At 36.3% G+C, this 24,294-nt stretch overlaps 2 protein-coding genes across 3 annotated transcripts; both read left to right on the forward strand.

Moving 5' to 3' along the window:
- LOC109711415 lies at positions 3,043-8,751 on the forward strand. 2 transcript variants are annotated; one of them, XR_002216597.1, is made up of 14 exons: positions 3,043-3,352; positions 3,816-3,906; positions 4,008-4,092; positions 4,185-4,269; positions 4,387-4,456; positions 5,385-5,454; positions 6,137-6,182; positions 6,289-6,535; positions 6,632-6,837; positions 6,949-7,023; positions 7,121-7,190; positions 7,337-7,417; positions 8,086-8,148; positions 8,320-8,457. XR_002216597.1 is itself a non-coding variant. In XM_020234430.1 (14 exons), the coding sequence occupies exons 1-14, from the start codon at positions 3,204-3,206 to the stop codon at positions 8,468-8,470; spliced, it is 1,506 nt and encodes a 501-aa protein (XP_020090019.1). In that variant the 5' UTR covers positions 3,049-3,203; the 3' UTR covers positions 8,471-8,751. The 2 variants fall into 2 exon arrangements, 1 of the variants encoding a protein (XP_020090019.1); XM_020234430.1 differs by having other exon boundaries at positions 3,049-3,352; positions 8,069-8,148; positions 8,320-8,751.
- Positions 15,611-17,013, forward strand: LOC109711916 (transcription factor TEOSINTE BRANCHED 1-like). The gene has a single exon (XM_020235283.1). It carries the CDS (start codon positions 15,858-15,860, stop codon positions 16,821-16,823), a length of 966 nt encoding a protein of 321 aa, XP_020090872.1. The 5' UTR covers positions 15,611-15,857; the 3' UTR covers positions 16,824-17,013.

The raw sequence follows: 24,294 nt of genomic DNA on the forward strand, positions 1-24,294 counted from the left end.
ATCCTTATTCAAGGACTAGCTTGATCAGATATGATAAGCCAAACAAGTATATATTTGTAATTGCAAGGGCATGGACCACGACAGAGAGTTCATAAAAGCATATTATAAGGACTGGCAAAAGGATGCAATCTATATTGCAACTTTCTCCTTAATTTCTGACTCCTTCCAAAGTTTCGAGTTACGTGTTGTTACTATATTGTACAAAAAAGAAAGAAAAAATCATCCTAGGAGAAATTAGCAAGCTACTAAAACTATGAAGCAATTCGGCTAAAAATTTAGGACATCAGATATTAATTATTAAATCTTTAGTCAATTATACAAAATGCAATCAATTAAGGGAGTTAGGCTCATTCGCTTTCGAAAGTATTGAGACCTCCATATTTATAAGTTATTTTTAATGATGAGACATCTAATTCAACGATCGGTTCGGTTAAACATAATATACGCTATTATAATAATTTAAAAATTAAATTTTATAATTTTTTATTTTCATTTGTCTAGTGAACGAGTAGTTTCAAAATGAACAGCTGAAAATAAAAATTTCATAAAAAATAGTGATAACGGGCTCAAAATTTGAATCCGAAGTATTGATCTCATTCTTAATGTTAAGGAGAATTTTTTTATTAAAATTTCATGTAATTTGAATTATTCTATACTGTTTAACTTACAAACGTGTCGCATCGGTCATTAAAATAGTTATTTTTAAAATTTTTTGATCACTCTATAAATGATGTCGAAAAATTATAAAATTTTGTTATAAATAGTTTTAATAACGTAAATCATGTTTAACGAAATTGTTCGTTAAATCGGATATGCTATCATAAAAAATAACTTATAAATATAAAATTCCCCATATTTTCGAAAGTATAGTTAAGGTCCTAGAATTAGAATATTTTGTTCATTGTAAATCTAGCATCTCTCTGCTGCCTTCTCATCGGGCTTTGGAACCGTCACGAACGATTTTTAAAGCAATCAAAGGGAAACAGTTTGAAGTGGTTGACTCTGATTGACCAAACACTTTTTGCATCTTGGGAACTACGCCTATGATGTGTATGGATAAATACATGGTTTGGAAAAGTAGTGCAATTATGATGTGTGCCAATCATCGCCGTATTATGGGGTCGGCACAGGTCAAGATCAAGAAGCTTAAGTTGGGACTTGGGAGTGGGATTCGAAATCCGATCGCCAACTATGGATTCATGGTACAATTGTGAAAATATTTTAGTTTTATACTTCAATATATGTCGACATGTGCGGTTTGGGGATTTCACGTCCTCATACCAAGCTATTGGATTATTGGAGGCTTTAATTTGAGAGATTTTTAGGGTTCACAATAAAAATTTAATATATATCAGTGGACTTAGATTTAATAAATTTAAATTTTTAGTTTGAATAAATTTTATTAGATATATTATATTTTTGAACTCATGTGAGTTTGGACTGCATCCAGAACTTATTAACAAGAAAATAAGAAGACAATCGGCGAAATCTCACTCTGTTCTAATTAGGTAGGCCAAACTAGGCAGCCCAACTCCTGAATAAATCTAGAAATATATACATTTGCGCTTTGCTTTGTAATGAATATAAATTTTTCTCACCGTCCGTATTTGATCTGATTCAAACTATTATTCCTGGTCTAAAGCCGAGGCCAAATCTGCAGCCCAATCCATGAACAAGTTTACATATGCATTTGTGGTTTGCATCCTATTCTGTATTCATTCTTCAATAATTCAATAATGTGCGATCTTTAGATTTACTAGTTAGCCATGAGGATAAGTTTTTTTTTTTAAAGAGAAAGATAACACGCTATCTGTTTCATTTAAGATTGTTATTTAACATTAGATGCAAGCTTGTTTGGGTATTGTAGTGATAGCACTGATCAAGCTCACCTAATAAGTCAATATATAAAACTTTTTGTTCCATTATTAAAATCACTATCCATCGTAACAGCTAAATATTATTATTTCTATTATTAAAATTATTTTCTATCTTAATAATTATTTTTTAAAATAATGATAGCATGCTCTTCGTTTTATATATTTTGTTAAAAAAAATTAGCTAAAAATATGAAGCGACTAGTTTTCCAACTTGGCACCTTAAATACCAATAATCAGACACTTTCTTAATTGCAAAACAAACAGCCCGTACATTCCATCTTAGTAGTTTAATGTTTCTACTTCAAACTTCATACCATTTTAATACAGCAGTAACACTATTGACGTCACTTCTCTAATTTTGCCGAGAAAACGATGGCACCGTTAAAGTCCTTTGATGGTACGTAACCACGGGCTTGCAAGTAATTAACACTGTTGTCTAATCCGTATATTCACAGGAATCTCAAGCTGCAAGTAAAGAGGGTCAATGATTTCATGTACCGCATATTCATTGGAATCTCGTATTAAGAGTTTGAAACGTAACGAAAAGTCTAAATCAAAACTTTAAAATGTTAAGCAATTGTTTAGCATGTATTTAGTTTGGAATTCAGGATTAGATTGGACCTCATAAAATTTGAAATCTAACATTGAATTCGAAAAATCGACTGTCCTTAGCGCAAGCGGTAAAATTTGAAATCTAAAATTTTGTAGAAATATATTTGATGTTATTGAATGGGTAAGACTAAAATTTTTTTTTTTTTAGAGAGATAGATAGTATGCTGCCCGCTTTGTTTATTTTATTTAATAGTAACTTATTAAAAATATAAATCAACTAGAATTCGAACTCAAGATCTCAGGTATCAACTATCAAATTTTTTACCACTTACGCTAGGGACGGTCGGTTATTAAGATTTTTTTCTAGATTGATAGATAACATGCTACCTGTTTTGTTCATTTTATTTAGAAGTAACTTAGGTAAAATTATAAATCAATTAAAATTAAAATTCAAAATCTTAGATATCAAACATCAAATTCTTTACAACTTACGCTAGGGATAGTCAATTACTAAGATTTATACTCAACCTGCTATTTCCGGCTGTACAAGGTCGGATTGCTCGTCTGCCGCCGGCGGGGGACCCTCGGTGGGTCCCTGGAAATCTCTCCTGCGGTCTGTCTGTGGTTTTAGAAGGCCCAGCCAAAAGACCTCCCTCCTCGTCAGCCGCCTTTTTCTTTTTTCTTTTTTTTATGTATATATATATTTTCTCCTCCTATTAATTAATTAATTAATTAATAACGAAATGGGGGAGGAGAAGACAAGGAAAGAAAGAGATGGCGCGGGGGATCGAAGAAGGTGATATGAGCCTCCGGCGGAGGCCGATGACGGCGCACGCGCACGCGCTCGCCGCGCACGCCCTCCTCCTCTGCTTCTCCCTCCTCCTCGCTCTCAAACTCGACCGTCGATTCTCCCACTCTTGGTGGTGCGTTCTCGTTTCTTCTTTTCTTTCATGTTTTTTTTTTTTTTTTTTTCCTAGTGTTTTCTAGTTTTTTAAGTAAATGAATGAGAAAGATTAAAAAGAAAAAAAAAAAGAACGATGGAAAAGATGTAACGCGACAACTACACGAAGTCGTATTATATCCGACCCTGGAACAACACGAAGTCATACATTGATGTTTCGTTGTCGCACTCGATTGACATTTAGATGAAGGATTCAGACTCGGATTTTGTGTTCTTACTGAATAAAATTAGACTCCAAAGTTTCGGATGCTTGAATGTTACGCATAAACACTAAACACTCGATATTACGCTAATCCAAAGGGATAAGGTTTGATGATAAATTCCCGCAATTTGGAATCTGAATATATATGGAAGAGCATTTGCATTGGAAACTTTTATTGTTCCTTTTTTTTTTTTTTTCTGTAAGTTGCTTCCCGATCATGCAGGATTGTTTTCATTCCCCTGTGGTTGTTCCACGCTGTTGTTTCTCGCAGTAGATTCTCTTTACCTGCTCCGTTATCGCCTCACAACCACCATGTAAGTTTGGCGACTATTGTAGTAGATTAGGCTTTTGATTTCTTAGTAGTCATTTTATATCGATGGTAATATTTAGATTTAATCACTCTTTTGCCGTGCAGTGGGCGCCTTGTCATTCTATTGTTGCTACACCATTGCTTGTGGCATTCGAGCTACTTCTGTGTGTTTATCTTCAGAGCGTCGATGGTAAATGTCAAGAATATTTTGAAGTCTCTGTAATTATGTTTCGATATTGGACTTTCTATAGTTAATTCTTTAATTACACTTCATATATGCAGATCATGGAGAACCTGTTGTGAGCTTGAAACTTGTGTTTCTTCCACTGTTGGCATTTGAATTAACAATTTTTATTGATAATATCAGGTAGTATGTTTTTTGGGAGATAAGAGTTAAAATGTGCGCTTCAACGTGCACTTTGGTTAGCTATTGTTCATTGCCATTGGGTACGTTCTGTTTTAACTTTATTCTTTTACCATCTAGGATGTGTAGTGCTTTGATGCCTGTAAATGACGAAACTGCAAGTGACAGGGCTATTTGGAAGAGACTTCCTGTAAGCTTGTTTCTTCCTTATTTACTTTTTGTCTCATTATTAACATTCTCTTGTTCGTGTTTATTTATGTTAATTGCGACATTGCTTTCCCTTGATGCACGTTATGTTACAGTAGTTAACTTTTTTCTCGAGATTTTGATGATATTGGAGCCCTTCCAGATGCGGCGGTGGGGCGTCATCTAAGTTTTAGCCCGTGCATTCATCCTTACATCCACTTGCTGTTGTTTATTGTGAGGTGATACCATGGCCAATAGATAGAACTCTGCTTGAATAGTACCGTGCAATGACTTAACAACTGCTCAATGGATAGCACTTTGCTTCAGATTTTCTGGTGATTGCAGAATCGGATTCTAGCATTTCCCAGGACTTTGCCTTCGCATTGGGGTCTTTCTTTCTTATGTATTATCTTTTACTTAACGAAATATGTACCCTTCAACTGCAGACGAAAAATAATCATTTTAGTTGGCAGGAGTCAACCCTCTCCCACTGAATGGATTTGGAGCAAAACTGTAGGAGAAGGCTTTTTTTTTTTTCTATGGTTTCTCTTTGAAGTTTTTATTGATCCTCTAGTATAGAAATGTAAAGCAACATTGCCTTCTTTGCTTGGATATCTCAGCATTTTTTTTAATTTTGTTATGTTATCTTTTTCTGTTAGTTTGCTTTACTGCTGAATGAAAGTATTATGTATGTTAAGAAGGAACATTGAAAGCTACTAGAAAATTGTGATTTATTAATAAGGTCGCTAAACTTATGCTGCATGAAGCATTATCTAAGTTGTTAGTCAAACTATCTTTTTACTCCTGAAAAAAAGTGCAACCAGAAAATATTCGTTCTACAGTACATCATGAAGGAATTTTAATGTGCATATACAATCCTCTTTTAATAATTGTCTCTTGGGACTTATAAATTTCCAATAATTCTTTGTTAGCACTTCTGGGTTGCAATCTCCATGGTGTTTCTTGTAGCAGCTACCTTGTTCACACTCCTCAAGTTGAGCGGTAAACCTTGACCTCAATCTAGTTTATTATTATTAGTTTTCCTTTACTGTAGCATTAAGAACTTCTTTCGGAACAACTCTGATCTTTACCTTCTCATAAATAAATCTTCTTTGTTCTTATTAAAGTTCTTCTCATAGTACTGAGTTTTGTAGTTATCTGCTGGAGATAACCGAGTGGATAGTTCAATAACTTAACTATTTAAGTGAACAAGGAAAAATCTTGATGGTGCTCATACTATTGAAGGGAAATTATACAGAGACATAAATGACATGAACATTCTCTACGGTACATGCTAACTTGTCTGTTTATAATTTGTACAACTTATTTCAATATTTTAAAATCTGTAGTAACTATGTACTAGCCAACCTACTAGTATTGGTTACTTCACAGTGCAAATATGGGCCTTAAATGCTCAGACGCAAATTTTCTACTGATATAACATACTATGTAATCCTGATTCTTTCGTACTATTTTGCTGCTTAATTATTACCTATAAAATCTCAGAGGCTTAGGCACAAAGAGATGGTTCCTGATATCTTGGACTCTGTGTAGTTGATGACTGTGACTATTTATCTTATATATTAATTTCATACATCAAGAGCTAGCTTTTAGTTGCACTAGAACAACATCACTTATCTAGTATGAACTGAGTTTACTAATAAAAGTTTCTAATATGATGCAGGAGATATAGGTGGCTTAAGCTGGTGGGATTTATTTATAAATTTTGGGTAATATTTCTTCTTTTTTTTAAAAAAAAAAAGGAATCTTCTGTCGTTTTGATCCTACTAATTTTATGTAACAATATTTTGGTACTTCTTTTCTATGTTTTGACAGAATTGCAGAATGTTTTGCGTTTCTTGTCTGTACAAAGTGGTCTAACCCTCTGATCGGTAGACAACCATCTCATTTTGCAACGACTTCATTTACACTTCCCAGATATAGTAGGTGGTACTGTGGCTCATCATCTTCCTCTTTGGAGGATTATGATGAGGATAGATTTTGTGGTCTGCAGGATATTGGAAGCTATGTTATGAAAGTTCCTCTTCTAATTTTTCAGGTTCTCTTATGTATGCGCTTAGAGGTACGGGTGTTTTGGAATACTTATATTTAAATGTTTATGCCCCAAATGTATGCAAGTATTTATTGTCTCATCTACTGCTTTTTTCCTTTTCTTCAGCGGACACCTCCTGGTGCACAATTCATCCCAATTTTTGCTCTTTATTTGCCGATATTTCTTCTGCAAGTAACTGGTATCTTTGTTGCTCTCTGGAGATTACTTGAGAAGCTTGTTCTCTTAGTACGTAGTGGACCAATCAACGAAAGATATGTTGCAATCTCATCAAAAATTTATGATTTCTTTACATTGGTGCATCATGGTTCAAGGTTGTAATTTGAATACATCATCATATACTGTTCGTGTACTCTCTATTTATACTTTCAATTTTGAGAATCATCATAATAATTCCCTTCCTTTTCTTTGGCACAATTCAACAGACTTCTCAGTTGGTGGTCTATTGATGAAAGAAGTAATGAGGAAAAAGCTCGCCTGTATCATGCTGGAACTACCGGGTACAGCACTTTCAGTGGCTTGTATCGTCTCTTAGAAATAGAAAAAAGACAAGTTATCTCAATTTCGTTTTTATTGATTGTGCAATATCATCTATAGATACAATACTTTCAGTGGCTATGCACCAGAAATGCTAAAGAAGATGCCTAAGAAAGTTCTAATAAAAGAGGTGCACTTCTACGACTATTTTACTAATTTGACCACAAATCTCCATAATGTTCCTCAGCATATTGTCAACATTAATTGTCTGCGCCCCGTGATGTATTATTCATCGCAGTATTTTTTTTTTTTACTCTGTGTTTTTTTTAATGTTAGGTTTCAAGACTGCAAGTTGTTCTGGGAGAACAAACTGAAATTGCCAAGAATACCCAAGAAGAGTATGAAAGACTTCAAAATGTAAGATACTTCTGGTTTAATTACAAAATTATGACAATAGAATAGTTTGTACAGGGTGCATTACAAAGTATCTGAAGTCATACGATCCTATTAGTGTTTAATTGAAGCATGTAGCACTAGTTGTTCTGCACTTTTCTATTTCTGCCAAGTAACTTACAATATTTAAGTTATCTAGGATTACTATCGCGTCAAATTGGAGCCTATTTTCTTCATCCAGGGCCATTTAGTTACATCATATGTCATCTATTTTCCCAGAGTGAAGATAATTAGTCCCCAGTGGTGTTTCTATCACACTGGACCTGCTTACCGGAAGCTGTAAATTTAGCTAATTACTTTCACGCATATACGGACTTCACCTCTTTTGATATCTCATCACAAACTGTAAATGGATATGTGCCTGCTCATGCCAACCAGCACGGGTTGCACTGGCACAGCCAATCAAAGTTGTTTTTCTATTAAATCAAGTATGCGACAATTTCTATTGAAGCTATCGATTTTTTCTCACTTGCGAGTATTTATTTTTGTATTCGTTCTCTTTTTGGTTGGTAACTGAGACGGAACACCGAAAATATCTAGCGTAAACCTTCTGTTTCATGTTGTTAATCATCATGCAGAAATGGAACTTACAAAATTCTGGTTGCAATTAAACAGGAAAGAGTCTTGTGCAGGATTTGCTTTGAGAAAGACGTACGCATAGTCTTACTTCCTTGCCGGCATTGTACTCTTTGCCAGTAAGCTTTCTTTATTCATATACTTTTTATCCAATATCCGACTGTTTCGAGATAAATTAGAGCATCTCGACATAGATTTAAGCTTATTTATTAAATATACCTTGTCGTTTTCAGTGTTGTTACTTTTAAATTGGAAGATCTCTAACTCGAGCTTATGTCTCGCTGATATAGACCCTGTTCAGCAAGGTGTCAGACGTGTCCAATTTGCCGTGTGCCTATTATGAAGCGGATAACTATAAATGATCGAGAAAAGCTGAATCATGCATCAGACCAAGATCATTATGTGGATTTGAAGAGTATCATGCATGCGAATTTTGTCTAATTTGGCTTATTGGGTTCTCTGTTTTTGGGAGGTAAATAATATTGGCTGGCTGTGCTGAAGCCATCAAGCTTTTTTTTTTTTTTTTTTTTTTTTTTTTCTCACATTGTGGGTGTTACAGCTATTTATTTTGATTTACTTCTATTGTTTTGATTTATTTCTATGTATATACATATGTAAGTTAGTGTTATTCCCTCTTGTAATGTGACAGCTAACAAATTAAGTCTAATCTTAGATGTCACTGTAAGTGATCTTTTCTTTTGACCTATTATAGTTAATTAATGAATAAGAATATAGTTGGTGGGTAAGAAATGTTGATTCACTTGTAAAAAATGCATACAATCAACGTTAACAACTTATGGCCGGTAAAAAGCCCGTTCGGTGTTGAGGTGTATGAGTGTATTTAATGCTATTATGCAAGACAGTTGGAAGCAAAAGTTTACAGAGAGTGAAACTATAAAAAATATATCATAATCAACTTATTAGGATACATACAACATGATATTATGCATGAAAAATAAATTATAAATGTAATATTCTTTTATTATATTTTTTTATTGGCCTTTTTGCATAAAAAATTCACTTATTTTGGGCTTTTGCAAAATCGGGTCATCTTTTTCGTTTTTGCAGATTCGGTCCGCTTTTTCAGCAAACTGACCAAAATACCCTTATTACTTTTTCTCTTTCCTCTTTCTCTCTCCTCTTCGTTTCTGTCGTTTTTTTTTTTCTCGCCGAAAAAAAAAGAGGCAGACCGGACCGTCGCCTTCTTCTTCACCGTCGCCTCCCTCCTCACCCTCCTTCTTCACTGTCGCCTCCCTCCTCACCCTCCTCTCCACCGCCCGCGACCCCCTCATCCTTTCCCCCGCCGCCGCCGCCGAGCCCACCCCCACCGTCGTCTCTGTCGCCGTCGCCGAGCCATGGCGGCGGCGGCGGCGGCAAAGGCGGAGGAGAGCGAGGGGGAGGGGAGGGGGTCGCGCGACTCCATGGCCACCACCACGCTTTCCTTGAACGACACCGCCCCGCCGTCACCGTCGCCGTCACTATTGGCGCTATCGTCTTCATCGTCTTCCGCCTTCTTCGGCGCCACGTCACCGAGTATGGAGCCCGTGTCGGCGCCGGGGGGCTCAAAGAAGAGGCGGTCGACGTGCGCCGACCACTTGATGCCGCGTATCACGCTCTCTGACGACTCGCCGTCATACTACTCGTCGTCGGACGGCGTCGTCGACAGGCTGGCCATGTCCCGATCGCTCCCCTCGTCCGACGAGTTGGTGAAGTGCGACTCCGGCGAGTCCGGCTGGTACGCCGAGTTGGCCGTCTTGTACATGCAGCCCAACGACGGCGAGGCGGAGAAGAAGACGGCGAAGAAGAAGGCCTAAACTGGATGCGGAGGCCGAGGCGGAGAAGAAGACGACGGCGAAGAAGAAGAAGGGGAGGCCGAGCGGCATGGCGCAGGAGGGGGAGGCGGAGGCGCAGCCAGCGCCGGCGTCGGTGCCGCGCGTGTTCTTCTCCGTCGGTGCCGCCCCTCCTCCCGCCGCCGCGCAGAAGCCGGCGACCAGTGAATGGTGTAATGGTGCAAATGGTGTAACAGTGTAATGGTGCAAATAGTATAATGGTGTAATGGTGCAAAATTGTAATGGTGTAATGGTGCAAATGGTGTAATGATGTAATGGTGCAAAATGATGTAATGGTGTAATAATATAATGGTGCAAATGGTGTAATGGTGTAATTGTGCAAAATTGCAATGGTGTAATGGTGTAATGGTGCAAATAGTGTAATGGTGTAATAGTGCAAATGGTGTAATGGTGTAATGGTGCAAAATGGTGTAATGGTGTAATGATGTAATGGTCCCCACTCCTCGCCGGTGCCGGCTGCGCCTCCGCCTCTCCCTCATGCGCCCTGCCGCTCGGCCTCCCTTTCTTCTTCTTCGCCGTCGTCTTCTTCTCCGCCTCGGCCTCCGCATCCAGCCCGACCCCGTTTGCCGCGGCCGCTGCCGCTGCCGCTGCCGCGACGGGATCGGGCTGGGGGTCCGCGGCGTCGGTGCCAGCTGTGCTTCCACCTCCCCCTCCTGCGCCCTGCCGCTCGGCCTCCCCTTCTTTTTCTTCGCCGTCGTCTTCTTCTCCGCATCCAGCCCGACCCCGTTCACCGCGGCCGCTGCCGCCGCGGCGACGGGATCGGGCTGGGGGTCCGCGGCGCCGGTGCTGGCTATGCTTCCGCCTCCCCCTCTTGCGCCCTGCCGCTCGGCCTCCCCTTCTTTTTCTTCGCCGTCGTCTTCTTCTCCGCATCTAGCCCGACCCAGTTCGCCGCGGCCGCTGCCGCCGCGGCGACGGGATCGGGCTGGGGGTCCGCGGCGGCGGGGGAGAGGAGGAGGGGGTCGCGGGCGGTGGAGAGGAGGGTGAGGAGGGAGGCGACGGTGAAGAAGAAGGCGACGGTCCGCCTCTTTTTTTTTCGGCGAGAATTTTTTTTTCGGCGAGAAAAAAAAAAAGAACGACAGAAACGAAGAGGAGAGAGAAAGAGGAAAGAGAAAAGTAATAAGGGTATTTTGGTCAGTTTGCTGAAAAAGCGGACCGAATCTGTAAAAATAAAAAATGTGACCAGATTTTGCAAAAATCTAAAATAAGTAAATTTTTTATGCGAAAAGGCCAATGATAAATGCCAAAATTGACTAACTGCTAGATTATAGTAGAAATTTAACGAATCGCCAGGGCCGCTTGTCTTGGAGGGCTGTTGGATACCATGTGGGGTCCTCCAATCCTAGAATCTCTGCAAATTCCCTTAAGTCTATTCAGCTCACTAAATCGACCGTGTGGTTATCACTGCTCTTTCCAATGTCTCCTTATTATCAACTTCAATTGCCNCGTCTTCTTCTCCGCATCCAGCCCGACCCCGTTCACCGCGGCCGCTACCGCCGCGGCGACGGGATCGGGCTGGGGGTCCGGGACGGCAGGGGAGAGGAGGAGGGGGTCGCGGGCGGTGGAGAGGAGGGTGAGGAGGGAGGCAACGGTGAAGAAGAAGGCGACGGTCCACCTCTTTTTTTTTCGGCGAGAAAAAAAAAAAAGAACACAGAAACGAAGAGGAGAGAGAAAGAGGAAAGAGAAAAAATAATAAGGGTATTTTGGTCAGTTTGTTGAAAAAGCGGACCGAATCTGTAAAAACGAAAAAGGTGATCCGATTTTGCAAAAGCCCAAAATAAGTGGATTTTTTATGCAAAAAGGCCTTTTTTATTTATAACACACTCTTTTTGAAATTCCAAATGAGCTTTCAGAAATGCAGTGTAAGTATGAATTTTCTGGTACGTTGCTTTGTGATCAGATAATCTGTGCTGATGATAATTTAAGCTAGATATCAGTCAAATTATAATTTTACACAAAAGTGGGTCGTACCTAAATATCTAGCTTGGATAAAGATAAAAATATGTTTTACAGCAGAGAAAAACACAATGTGCAGATTTAGACTTGATGTGAAGGGTGATGGCTAATTTATGTTACGCTCAATTTACGCAATGGATCATTCATGAATTGGTTTGACAAACCAACAAACTATACAATTAAACCTTTACGAATATGATTAATTTAATATGTTAACACGGATCAATTAATATTCAAATGCAAATGCTTTATGAGAGAATGCAAATCCTACGGCTCTCGAAGAACTTGCTATAGGCGTATAGCATTTACGTAAATAAGATTTAACTAGTTTATATTTTGTTGAGCTGTCACATTGGAGATCTAATTAATGGTTCAAATATATCTAAAAAGGGTACAAGTGATCACAAGGCCCACTATAGTATATTTGCTATTTAATTTGTCAGAAGGATACATATATATACAGAACTAAAACATGTTTCACGATTTTAAAACATGTTTCACAATTTTAATGAGGCCCTCGCTGCCTCAGCTTATTTCACCTAATTCATATTTTTAATGAATGAAGTGGATAGCATGCTACCTTTTTCTCAAAAAAAAAAATATGCTGTCATATGCATCTTTTAAATCCTTGTATTACAAGGTTAGTAAATTAATTCCTCACGCCAAATGAGAACAGTGTTTGGTAAAATGAAATTGCACATGACCAAGTCAATTATGGAGGCTCATATATATCTACGTTACGTACTTAATTACGGTGGGTTTTTTAACTTCCCCTCCGAAAAACAAAAAGATTAACTATATATTGAACGCATTATTAATGCTCAAGAATTAATATATTACTAGTGCAGAGACCCGTGCGATGCAGCGGGTAGATAATAAAAGTAAAATTTAAAAATTTTAATAAATTTTATATTTACGATTTATTGATATATAGAAAGCTATAACATATTAAGTACAGTTAATTTGTATGACTAAATTTACATAGTAAGTAGAGGCCCCCGCGCGGACAGACTCAGCAGGCACTTATATAGGTCCCGGCTCGGCTTCGCGGGACGATACTTCTTGAAGGAGACAATGTTCTTCAGAGGCTCTTCTTATTCTTCTTCTTCTTCTTTGTAAACACAATGAGAGAAAGAGGGAGATGAGTGCGGAGTAAGAGATTAGACGATGATATTTTTTTATGGTGCATGTAAAAGAGTTACAAAAGAGAGGGAGTAGGAGATTAATTAATGGAGGAGGGGAGTGGTGCATGTAAAAGAATTACAAAAGAGAGGGAGTGGGAGATTAATGGAGGAGGAAGGTGGTTAAAGTTATAAAATAGAATCTTAATATGGTGCATGTAATTAAATATTGCATATAATTAGAGTAGTGGTGAGGTGAGTTAGGCATTAAGAAAAGAAGAAGGTGGTTTGATTTAAAGTTACATATAATTAAATGTTGTAACTTACATATAATTAGAGGAGTGGGAAGATGAAGAATTGAGAGTTGAAAAGAGGAGAAGGTGGTTTGATTTAAAGTTGGCTATGAGAAGTAAGAATAACATGTCACGTGGCAAAAAATATTGTGGCTTCATATAGGTTTATAGATTGAACGCATACAACGAACAAATATAAATAGCCTTTTCCACACTTTTAAATTCCTATATGTTTGATATTATTTTCCTTTATTAATCAACTATATATCATTCATCTCTTTTAGTGTGTCCTTAAAAGCTTGAAATATTATCACCACAAAATGCCTCGTAAAGGTGCATACGCACCCTTTCATTCACCGCGATAGAGTGAATGTATGCAAGAACAAAAACATTAATTTCAACCACATTATGCCATACTCGGTGCTATTTGGGTCGTAAAATTTATCATATTTTTCTTCACATGCATATGTATAAATAGCGCGACATCCGTGCACTCGATTTGAGACCATGAAAGCAACCCTTTTAGTTCGGCATATAACTCTTATGCAGATCGTTTGATCATGTACAAATGGGTCAGAGCTCAAGGCATGCGCATAAAGCAGGTGTGGTGAATGTGGACACAGCCTATCAAAATATGGTAAGGTCTAATGGTCTATGGATAAGCCCAAAGCAAAAGCTAACGAGGGCGGCATGCAAATATAACAATCTCTCAGTAACAAGCGAACTGTGAAATGAAGAAGAAAAGAGACTCACCTGTCACCTCTTTAATTTAAGTACTTGTTTCCCTCCATTGTAGACATTAGTGTGATCGAGGGAAAAAAAAAAGAAAATTAAAACTGAGGAAAGTTTTTAGGAAATTGTTATTACAAAAGCTTTTTTTTTTTTTTTTTTTACTGTCACAGCACGATGTTCAAAATGTTTTTGACTTGATATAATGTACGTGCACTGATATTGCTTTTTCAATATTATATATATATATATATATATTATTGATCAGCTAGAATACTTTTAATATTATTTGGACCTTTTTATCACTAAATTTATAATCTTGAATAAAAAATTACATGATTGGAATTATACTGGTTCCTTAAAGTGTTTAGTGGATGGTTGATAAAATAGCATCATCTAAAAAGTAAAATTGATAATAATGATAAAAAACTAAATAACACTGACACTGCTTAATACTATTAAAAATATTCCGGCCAAACTCACTCTCTCTCTCTCTGTATATACATATATATAGAGAACTAAGCTACTATACTATCGGTAGCACGAAGCGCTCTGTGCTACCAAGTTGTTTTCGATGATGTGGCTTCCAAATCGACGATCGGCTCTGATAGACTTGATCAACACTATTGAAAGTATTTAGAAACTAAATTTCATAATTTTTCGATATCATTTATCTATCAAATAAATAGTCTAAAATTGAATGGCTGAAAATAAAAATCTCATAAAAAATGATGATAAAAGATTTAAATTCAAGATCAGATATATTGATCTTACTCTAAATAGTGAAAGAATTTTCTATAAAATTTTTATCGCATTTGAATTGTTTTACATTGTTAAACTCATGAACACACCACATTGGCCATTAAAACTATCAATTTTGAGATCTTTTGATCACTAAATGATGTCGAAAAAAATCTGAAATTTAGTTTTCAAATACTTTCAATAGTATAGATCAAGTCTAACGGAGCTGATAGTCGATTTGGAAGCCGCATCATCGAAAACAACTTGGTAGCACGGAACCCTCCGTACTACCGATAGTATAGTAGTCGGGCTCTATATATATATATATATATATATAGAGAGAGAGAGAGAGAGAGAGAGAGAGAGAGAGAGAGAGAGGGTGTGGGTGTGGTGTGGGTGTCAAATAATGGAGAACTTAATGTGGCCACCATAGAATGGACTAGAAAAGGTTGGAGGTGGTCTTTGTGACAAGCTCTCGAAGCCTCTCAACAACCNGTGGGTGTGGGTGTGGCGTGGGTGTCAAATAATGGAGAACTTAATGTGGCCACCATAGAATGGACTAGAAAAGGTTGGAGGTGGTCTTTGTGACAAGCTCTCGAAGCCTCTCAACAACCTCCACGTGATGCCGCATTATAGGGTATTCATACGAATCACTTCACATCGATCAACTCACTCACTCTCACTTCATTGATCTCACTGATGCCCCATGACCCACCCTATATCTCCCTCCAATGAGTTGAGAGAAGGGTTCTTGTGACTCCTTTTGGGCTGTAAATTAATAAACGAATCTTTCTACTGTTTATATAACCCCTCCCCTCTCCTCCCCTCTCCCGCACTTATTTTCTTCAATCCCTTTCCTGAGCCCTTCTGTTCATTCTCACCCCCCCACCCGTTATGTCCCTATATATCCTCATCTTTTTAAGTCCTTTTTCTTTGAAGCTACTTTGAATTCCTTCTCTTAGCTAGTCATTAAGTAGAGGGAACGGACACATGATCATCTCTAGCTAGAACAAACAAAAGGAAGGAAAATAAGGAAAAGAAAAATCTTATGCCCTAGCTAGATATATGTCTTCTATGCGGAGTCGCGATCATCAAATTAGTATAGCTATTTCAAGGTAAGTACTTGACATTACACACCCAGATGTTACCTTATCTTAACCCTCAGTATCTATCAGGCAAGTCCTTTTATAGACAGCAGGAAGCAAGCCTTCCTCTCTCTAACTCCGCCGCCGCGCTCTCTCCTCCGACGTACGATATCGACCTTTTCGCCGCCCACTTCCTCCCTTCCGATTGGCCGGGGCCACTGGACACGCCGGATTTGGCTCCGCAAGGCAGCAAGGAGGCGAATGCAGCTGCCGCGCCACCGGCGAGAGAGGGCGGCCAGAAAAAGCGCCGTTTGAGGACCGACCGGCACAGCAAGATAACGACTGCGCAGGGAGTCAGGGACCGGAGGATGCGGCTCTCGCTCGACGTGGCGGGCAAATTCTTCGCTCTTCAGGACATGCTAGGGTTCGACAAGGCCAGCCAGACGGTCGACTGGCTGCTTACGCAGTCGAAGCCCGCGATCAAGCGGCTGATCAATGAGTCATCCAACAAGAACAATAATAAAACCCCAGAAAAATGTGAGTCGTGCACATCAGAATGGGGAGATCTGATCTCCGCAACTTCATTAACAGCTTCAAGAAAGGGGAAAGTTGACAAGGCAGTGAGCAAAGCTGCAGTCGACCCGAATCCCAGTAAAGGGTTGAGGGAGAAGGCGAGAGCGAGGGCGAGGGAAAGGACACAAGAGAAAAGAAGGATGATGGGTAATGGGATGGGAAATGGTTGTAAAATATATCAAATGGCTCCTGCTGAAGCTGAGAATATTGTAAAGGAGGGAGATTGCTTCAATGGGGATAAGAATGAGCGTAGCACAGTGGCTGTGGTGCCCTCATGGGACATATGCAAGAATGGCAAGGTTGATTACCTCATAAATGAGTTGATGAACAAAGGTTTCACAGGTAATATTGAAGAAGAAGAAGAAGAAGAAGAAGAAGAAGGCAATTCCTTTGGAAATATGCAGTTCCAGGACAGCTCCTGGGATGACTACAGCATGCTGAGTTTCTAATTTTTAAGAGCTCAATCAATTGATCTCCATCTTAATTAGTCTATTTTATCTGTGTTTCACTATGTCTCATTAGTTTCCAGTTAAAGCATGCACTTTGAAGATCTTGGAACCCTTCAGCTGTTCAGCTTCTAGTATATATTAAGAGATTAGAATTCGTGTTGCGTAAAAACATTCCAGAAATTAACGTTATATAGAAGAAGAAAATATATATCTATATATGTTGGATGTGCAATTATTTTTATCGAGCCTTTCACTCAAATTATAATTCCTTTAATTGATCGGCCGGTCCGAGCTTAGCTTAATGAAGCTATTTAGGTTGTCTAAAAGGTTGTTCACATAGTCCTTGGAATTAATATGAGATTGCTAACTGAAAGTGGACCTCTAAAGTGGATTAGGCCTTAGCACATCCCACCCTCTCATGTTTACAATGCATAGCAGAAGTTCAAAACCTAAAAACTGTAGGCCGACAAGAGTTATCAAGGTCAAAACCTAAAAAACGTAGGCCGACAAGAGTTATCAAGAAATTATCAAGGCATATGGAGAAAGATGAAGATGAGAAGATAGAAAAAAAAGTTAGATATGATGGGCGATAATTGTCGAATCCACAACCTCTTATGCCGTCTGAGGGCCCAATATGGCTTTGATACCATATTAAAACTTGTAAGAGATTGATCCTTTATGAATGGGCATACAAATAGGCATCTCATGTCTGGTTGAATTAAAATTAATTTGATCAATGATGTGTCCTCTTCCAACTTTAGAACTACTACTTTGCACATAGAATAAGCCGGTCCATTGCGATATATTCTAATTATGTATATAGTTGCTTGTAGCTTTTAGTATGAAGAAGCTTGCAGTGTTTGGATTCATGTTATTTCTCACTTCACATTTGCAGTCATGCAATAAATGTCATTCATCTGTGATGAGATAAATAATTCTAACGCAATCAAGCATATGAGGCATGTAAAGATGTTGTATATCTAAGTTACCATATATGAGTCTGATTGTTACTATCAAGAAAAGTGGCTTATTTCGTCATACATGATCAGTATCTAAACTTTATTTTGAAGCTTCAAGCTTTTTCATAACATTATAGGTTCCATGTTTCAAATGTGCAAAAGATGATAGAAGCATATTCGATTGACTAAGATTAATTGTTCATTCCTTAATTAGTAAATGTTACAGCTTATCTTGTTCATATTTACCTTATGCTGCGGATTTTGAATTGAAAGTTATCGAAGTTGGAAAACTTAATGTAGATTGATTTGTTATAATATTCATTTGGCTAAACCTAAAATTATGCTTCTGCTTTATTGACTTCCTCTAAAAAAGCAAGTCGCTAGTAATATATTCAGCTACTACTCGAACCAATTTGGAAAGATTTAACATGAATTAGTACAACTCTTTTTTATCCCAGCTATATACTCAAACCGATTTGGCAAGATTTTAACATGAACGAGTACAACTTTTCTTGATCTGAACAATTTAGTTTATTGAATTATGTAAAGACAGGTCATTCTTGATGACCAATCAAAATTCTAAGGATGCCTAAAATTAACAGATTTCACCTATATGCAAAAATTGTTTCAAGAAACTAAGTACAGAGATTAATTGGTCATTCAACGGATTTGAGTCATTAACCACAAGCTCTGTTCGATGAGTCAAATTACGGCCACATATAATACCTCTTCTAGATAAGAAAACACAACCAGTCATTACCACCTTCTTGAACATATATAGTGTTTTGGTTTCCAAGAAGATGTTAACAGTAAAAACAAACTGTTCTAATATCTCTATTAAGCAGAAGTAATATTTCTAATATATCTTCTATAAGAATCCTGGTTCATTAGATAAGCAAGGACCTTCATATATTAGATCAGATCAATAGCAATGCGAATATATATTGCATGTCTCCAAATAAGAGAATTGTATTAGAATCTCGTAGATTTTAATTGCTTCCTTTTCCTATGTTTCTATCTGTCAGTTAAAAAACAGTTAAAACTTGATTGCCAACAAATTCATATGGAATAGGCCCAACCATGTCTTGCAGAATTTATAAGGATATCTTTGGACCGTGAGAAAGGCAAGCCTGCCTCTGAGAACATGCCCGCCTTGAACTGGCAGTCATGCTGGGAAATGAAATGCTAGGGAACGAATACTAGCAACAAATAAAGAGTTAAAATGCGAGGCATGGCGAAACAACAATATTTGGGTGCATTTCGACTTCAATAGAGGCATTAATAAACGAATTGCAAGAAGCAACGAACTAACGCTGAAAAAGATTGATGCTTATGATGAAAACAACATGGCGCACTCTATCGATCTTTACTCAAAAAATGAAATTACAAATACCTAATGATGTCTTTCAGTAAGCAATTTCAGTACAAGTTGAACCACTGTGTTACTAATTAACTTACAATCTAAGCAGAATCTAAAAGTTTTCACTTTAGTAAACATGATGAAAAGAGCTTTTTGCAATACCATTCAAAGAACCTCTTCAGAAGTATGAAATTGGTTAGCTTAATTACTGGCTTAGTTACTAAATTTAACTTGAAATACAAAAGCCGCGACCAAATTAATTTAACTTGAGGCACAATGTAAGAATTTTGAGGTTTTTTTTTTTTCATTTTTCCCTAAGGGGATCCAAGATTCTTAAGATTTGAAATGCGAAAATGCAATAGTAAGAGCTCCAAGATGGTTGCAACATCTATGCCTGCCTTTTCTAGTCCTCTGCTTGCGGCCGCTTCATTCCTTAATTGTATTCTTCTTTTTGCCCTATGTCTAATTAATTTAAGTTTATCAATAATTAAAACATTAATTAATTATATGAGTAATTAAACTACATAGATTAAATATACATATACCTGTTCGGGAGCCTTTGAGATCAAACTACAGAGATTAGATAAGTGGTTATATTCATACATTTAATTTCTTCATAAATTAATCATACCATGCCTTCTTATTTGTCTTTTGGTGGGGACCCTTTTTATTGTGTTGAGATTTGGTTCATTTCATTTATGCGGCGCTTTACTACAAGTGGTCACCACAAATCAACAGGAAACCCTTAGGGCAACACTTTGACTATTATATAGTACTAGTGAAATAATCTGCTCGATGCAACGGATAAATAATAAAAAAAAATTATAGAAGAAATAAAAATATAGAAATATAAATATTTCATGATTGTTAAAAATAGGACAGACAGCGATGGTAGCATACACCATCCTTTTTGAGGATGCATGAGGAACAACGGATAAGGACCGAAGGGCTTCGAGTAGCGCGCAAGAGGAAAAGGAGGAGAGAAAAAGAAATTCTAAAATCATGGGTGGAGAGATATAAAACCTTCCACCCAAACTGCTCTATAGATGAGATGAGGGAAGAGAGAGATGTCACCGTCGGTTTGGAAAATAAGAAAAAAAGTAAGAGTTTGGAAAATAAAAAAAAGTAAGAGATATGAGAAGAAAAAAAAAGAGAGAGAGAAAGTTAAATGATATGGATATGAGGGAGAGAAAGGATTTTACTAAGATAAAAAATAATAGAGAAAAATTTAAAATAAATAGTNTTAAATGATATGGATATGAGGGAGAGAAAGGATTTTACTAAGATAAAAAATAATAGAGAAAAATTTAAAATAAATAGTAGGTCCCACCATTCTCAAATTAAGCTGGTGCATCCACATTGAATTTCACCATAAGAAATCATGTATTGGTATAGATACTACATATAATATAAGATCTTTAGGACAACTAATGTTCATAAAGTAACTCCTTAAATGAAACAAGCCATCACTCTACTTCAACTACTTTTAGAACCTAACATTAGGGTAGTACTTACTCTGATGTTTTTGTGATGCGCTATGAGGCCAAAGTTTAGTTGTTGAAGATGGAAACAACAAGCGTAGGTATGACCAAGAAATAAAGAAAACTATATTACACTACGGGTGCATGGGGTATAGTATATCTCTGTTTACCCCAATATACTATATACGTTGAGCACTTAATTAGTCAATTGATCGATAGGTTTACGTACCATATATATCTTTATTGGACTTTAGGACAAATATTCTATTAAATCTATTTAGCTTTTTGAAGTCTTTAATGGTACATTGGCAATCTATATATTACTACAATGTTTAGGCACTAATACGGCCAAAAATAAAACTTAAATATAATATTATTAAATGATCTGTTCTACTATTCAAATGTTATATATAACATCCTAAGTCGTTTTAGATGATAAGCATCCCGAATCAATGATTAGAACGTTAAAACTGATCTAGAGCATTTATAATGTTTAAAAACTAAATTTCATACATTTTAAAATTCATTAGCAAGTTCATTAAAGAGACAAAAAATAAACGGTCAAAAACGAATAACCTTATGAAAACAGATGTTAGACTTTTTCAATTTATAATCGGAGTTATTTAAATAGTATAAAAAAATTTATATTAAAAATTCAAGCCGTTTAGATTGTTCTACGCTATTAAACAAGCAAATAACTCATATATATAGGCTATCAAAAACTGTTGATTTTGTAATCCTTTGATTACTACGTAAATAATTTTTTAAATTTATAAAATTTAATTTCTAAATACTTTAAATATTCATAATCAATTTTAAAGGTTCTGATCATCGATTCGAAATTCCTATCATCTAAAACGACTTAGAAGGACGAAGAGATTCTATAATATATATATTCATGTAAAACAATTCTTTTTTTGTGAAAACTTAGCCGGTAAAGAACGGTATTTTACTAGTTTATCTTCAGCACTCCCTCTCATGTTTGATTCAAGATTTTTAATCAATTAATAGGATAAGCTGCCAACTTTTAATGAAACGAGTGGAGATTTTGGCACATGTATAAATGAACCAGATAAGATTTGAATTTAAGATCTCCTGTTCAAATTCTTATTAATAATTTAGTTTAACTCCGCTGAAAATGATGCTAACTGCTTGATCTAGCTATAGCTAGAACCAATTAGTCCTCCACATAAACCCTAATTTCTAGAAATGAAGGTAATTAATGAAGGTTCTCCTCTAGAACTCCCTAATAAATCTATAGAAATTAAACCCCTAATCACTCTTCTATATGACCCCTAATTACTCACAATGGACATGAATTTCTGAAACCATCACTAGCTAGCTAGAGAGTCGACGCAAAATATATAATGGTGTCTTACATATCTGAGACACCTAATTCCGATATCTTTTTCCAAACCTTTCCGTATTAATGGTGTCTTATATCTGCAAAGCACGACAAGTACCAATTTATGAACATATTCTCCAAGGTTAATTCTCTTAAAATTGGTATATATATTTTGTTTCTTACTACGCGAGTTTATAATACTTATCAAAGAAAACCAATTTTGTTAGCAGAACCCAATTCTATTACTTTTATATACCCATTAATCATTTTTAGTGGTTGCCAATCATGTTAACAGTCATGATCACCATCAGACAAATCTCAACTTTTTAATTTCTTGATGTGTGCATGTATATATGCNCATTTTTTTTTTTTTTTTTTTCTTGAGTACTGAAATTTTATGCGATAATTAAACAAATATATATAGCTGATGTTAACTCATGATATTGATTCACTACACAAGTAGTTTTTGAGCCAGTCCTACAGGCACCACCAGATGCATTGTTGGCACTCAACGTATACTCATCGTCAGATTCTTAAACCAACCACTGTGCATTAATAATTTTATATGAGAAAGTTTAAAAATATATACTGATGTTTTCAAAATCGGCATTTCAGATAATTAATACCATAAATTCACAGCTAAAAGGCGCTAACTAGAATTTTATACGAAATTAATTAGTTAACAGCATAATGTGTATCTTATAGCTAGAGAGAAACACATGCATGAACTATATTTATACACACACATGCACCAAGAGATATTGAGGGTAGCAGCATGCATACATACCTTAATTTTTGTGTGTCCGATCACGAAGAGACAAATTAAGAAGATCTAGTTTCGAAGAAACATCAGAGAAACATCAGAGGGTGCAGGAGTTTCGGTTTCGCCACGCCATTTCAGGAAGGGATTAGCCAACCTTTTCTTGCTCTTTTTGGTATGTAAACAAGCTTTCATGCTATATATAGATCGATGAACTTGATTCTGATGTATAAAAAAGGGCTGAGCTTGGAAATGGCCTAAGTAATTAATGAGATATTGCACGACAATTAATCTTATAGAAATAATAATAAACAAGGCACGTATATATATATATATAAGGTATTGCTGTGGTTCTTCTTAGAGTGGACCACATGAGCAGCACCCTTCTCAGGGGCTTTTGACTCTCGAGCTCGTATTATTGCTGTGGTTTTTTTTTTTAAAGAAAAGGAATAGCTTTGTCCTTAATTAGTACGTTCCAGGAAATTGAATCTGGCTCAGCTGTAGGCGTAGAGTATACTAACAAAAGAAAAAAAGTACTTTAAAACTAATTAATCTCCGTTTTTATTGCTTATTAAATACCAATTAAACAATAATTATTTCAACAAAAATTGAGTTTAATTAGGCTGATCTAGATGGGCTTGGGCAAAGTACGAGACTCGAAATCACACCAGCTGGTGTTAACCATTCGGGCGAATTGAAAAGAAAAAATCTTGTTTGCAACAATTATAATTAATAAGATATTTCTCAAACTAATCATATTGTGCCAGGAAAGAGTCCAATCACAATCACGAATAATATGATAATATTACGTATTCAAAATGATGCTCTAAAATTTTTTTTCTCATACTTTTATTCAATTAAGGACTGTTTAGTTGCAGGCAGTTTTAATTAATTTCACTGCAATTGTCATTGTATATAAATTCAAATCCGGTGTTTAGTTAATTTGATGTATTTGGATTTAACTGCTATATTTGGAACTGTACGAAGCAGCTCAATTATAGCAGTTGAATTTACGCTCAAATTAATTAGTCGCAACTTCAACTGTAGTAATTAAAAAAAAAAAAGTAAATCTAAACAAAAATAAGCTTCCCTTCCTGATAATTGTTTAATTAGAAATAACTTTTTCCTACATAGGTGTAATCTCTCAATTTCGTATATATAAAGTAATAAAATTTTATAAATACAATTCAAAATTGCATATAATCAAATAAATTATTTATAATTATAGTGCTATATACTACATCTAATAAAATACGATGTATACAATGATAACTACTATATTCTTTATTATATATATTTTAAACTACACAATATTTATAATTACATTCAAACGGTGGGAACTATAAGTCTATAACACACAAGGATCTCTCCACGAAGAAAAAGTCTAAAATATATCAATTATATTATTGATGGGGTATTCCCAGCTAATCAATTTTTTTAAAAAAAAATTCACCAAATCCATCATAATTATTAAAAAATATATTTTTTTATATTATATATATATATATATATATAAAATTTGATGGATAATAATACGTTGTAAATGTGATACAGCAGAATTCCATG

The sequence above is a fragment of the Ananas comosus genome, linkage group 6 (assembly GCF_001540865.1).
Source record: "Ananas comosus cultivar F153 linkage group 6, ASM154086v1, whole genome shotgun sequence".
In the NCBI taxonomy this organism is placed as follows: Eukaryota; Viridiplantae; Streptophyta; class Magnoliopsida; order Poales; family Bromeliaceae; genus Ananas; species Ananas comosus.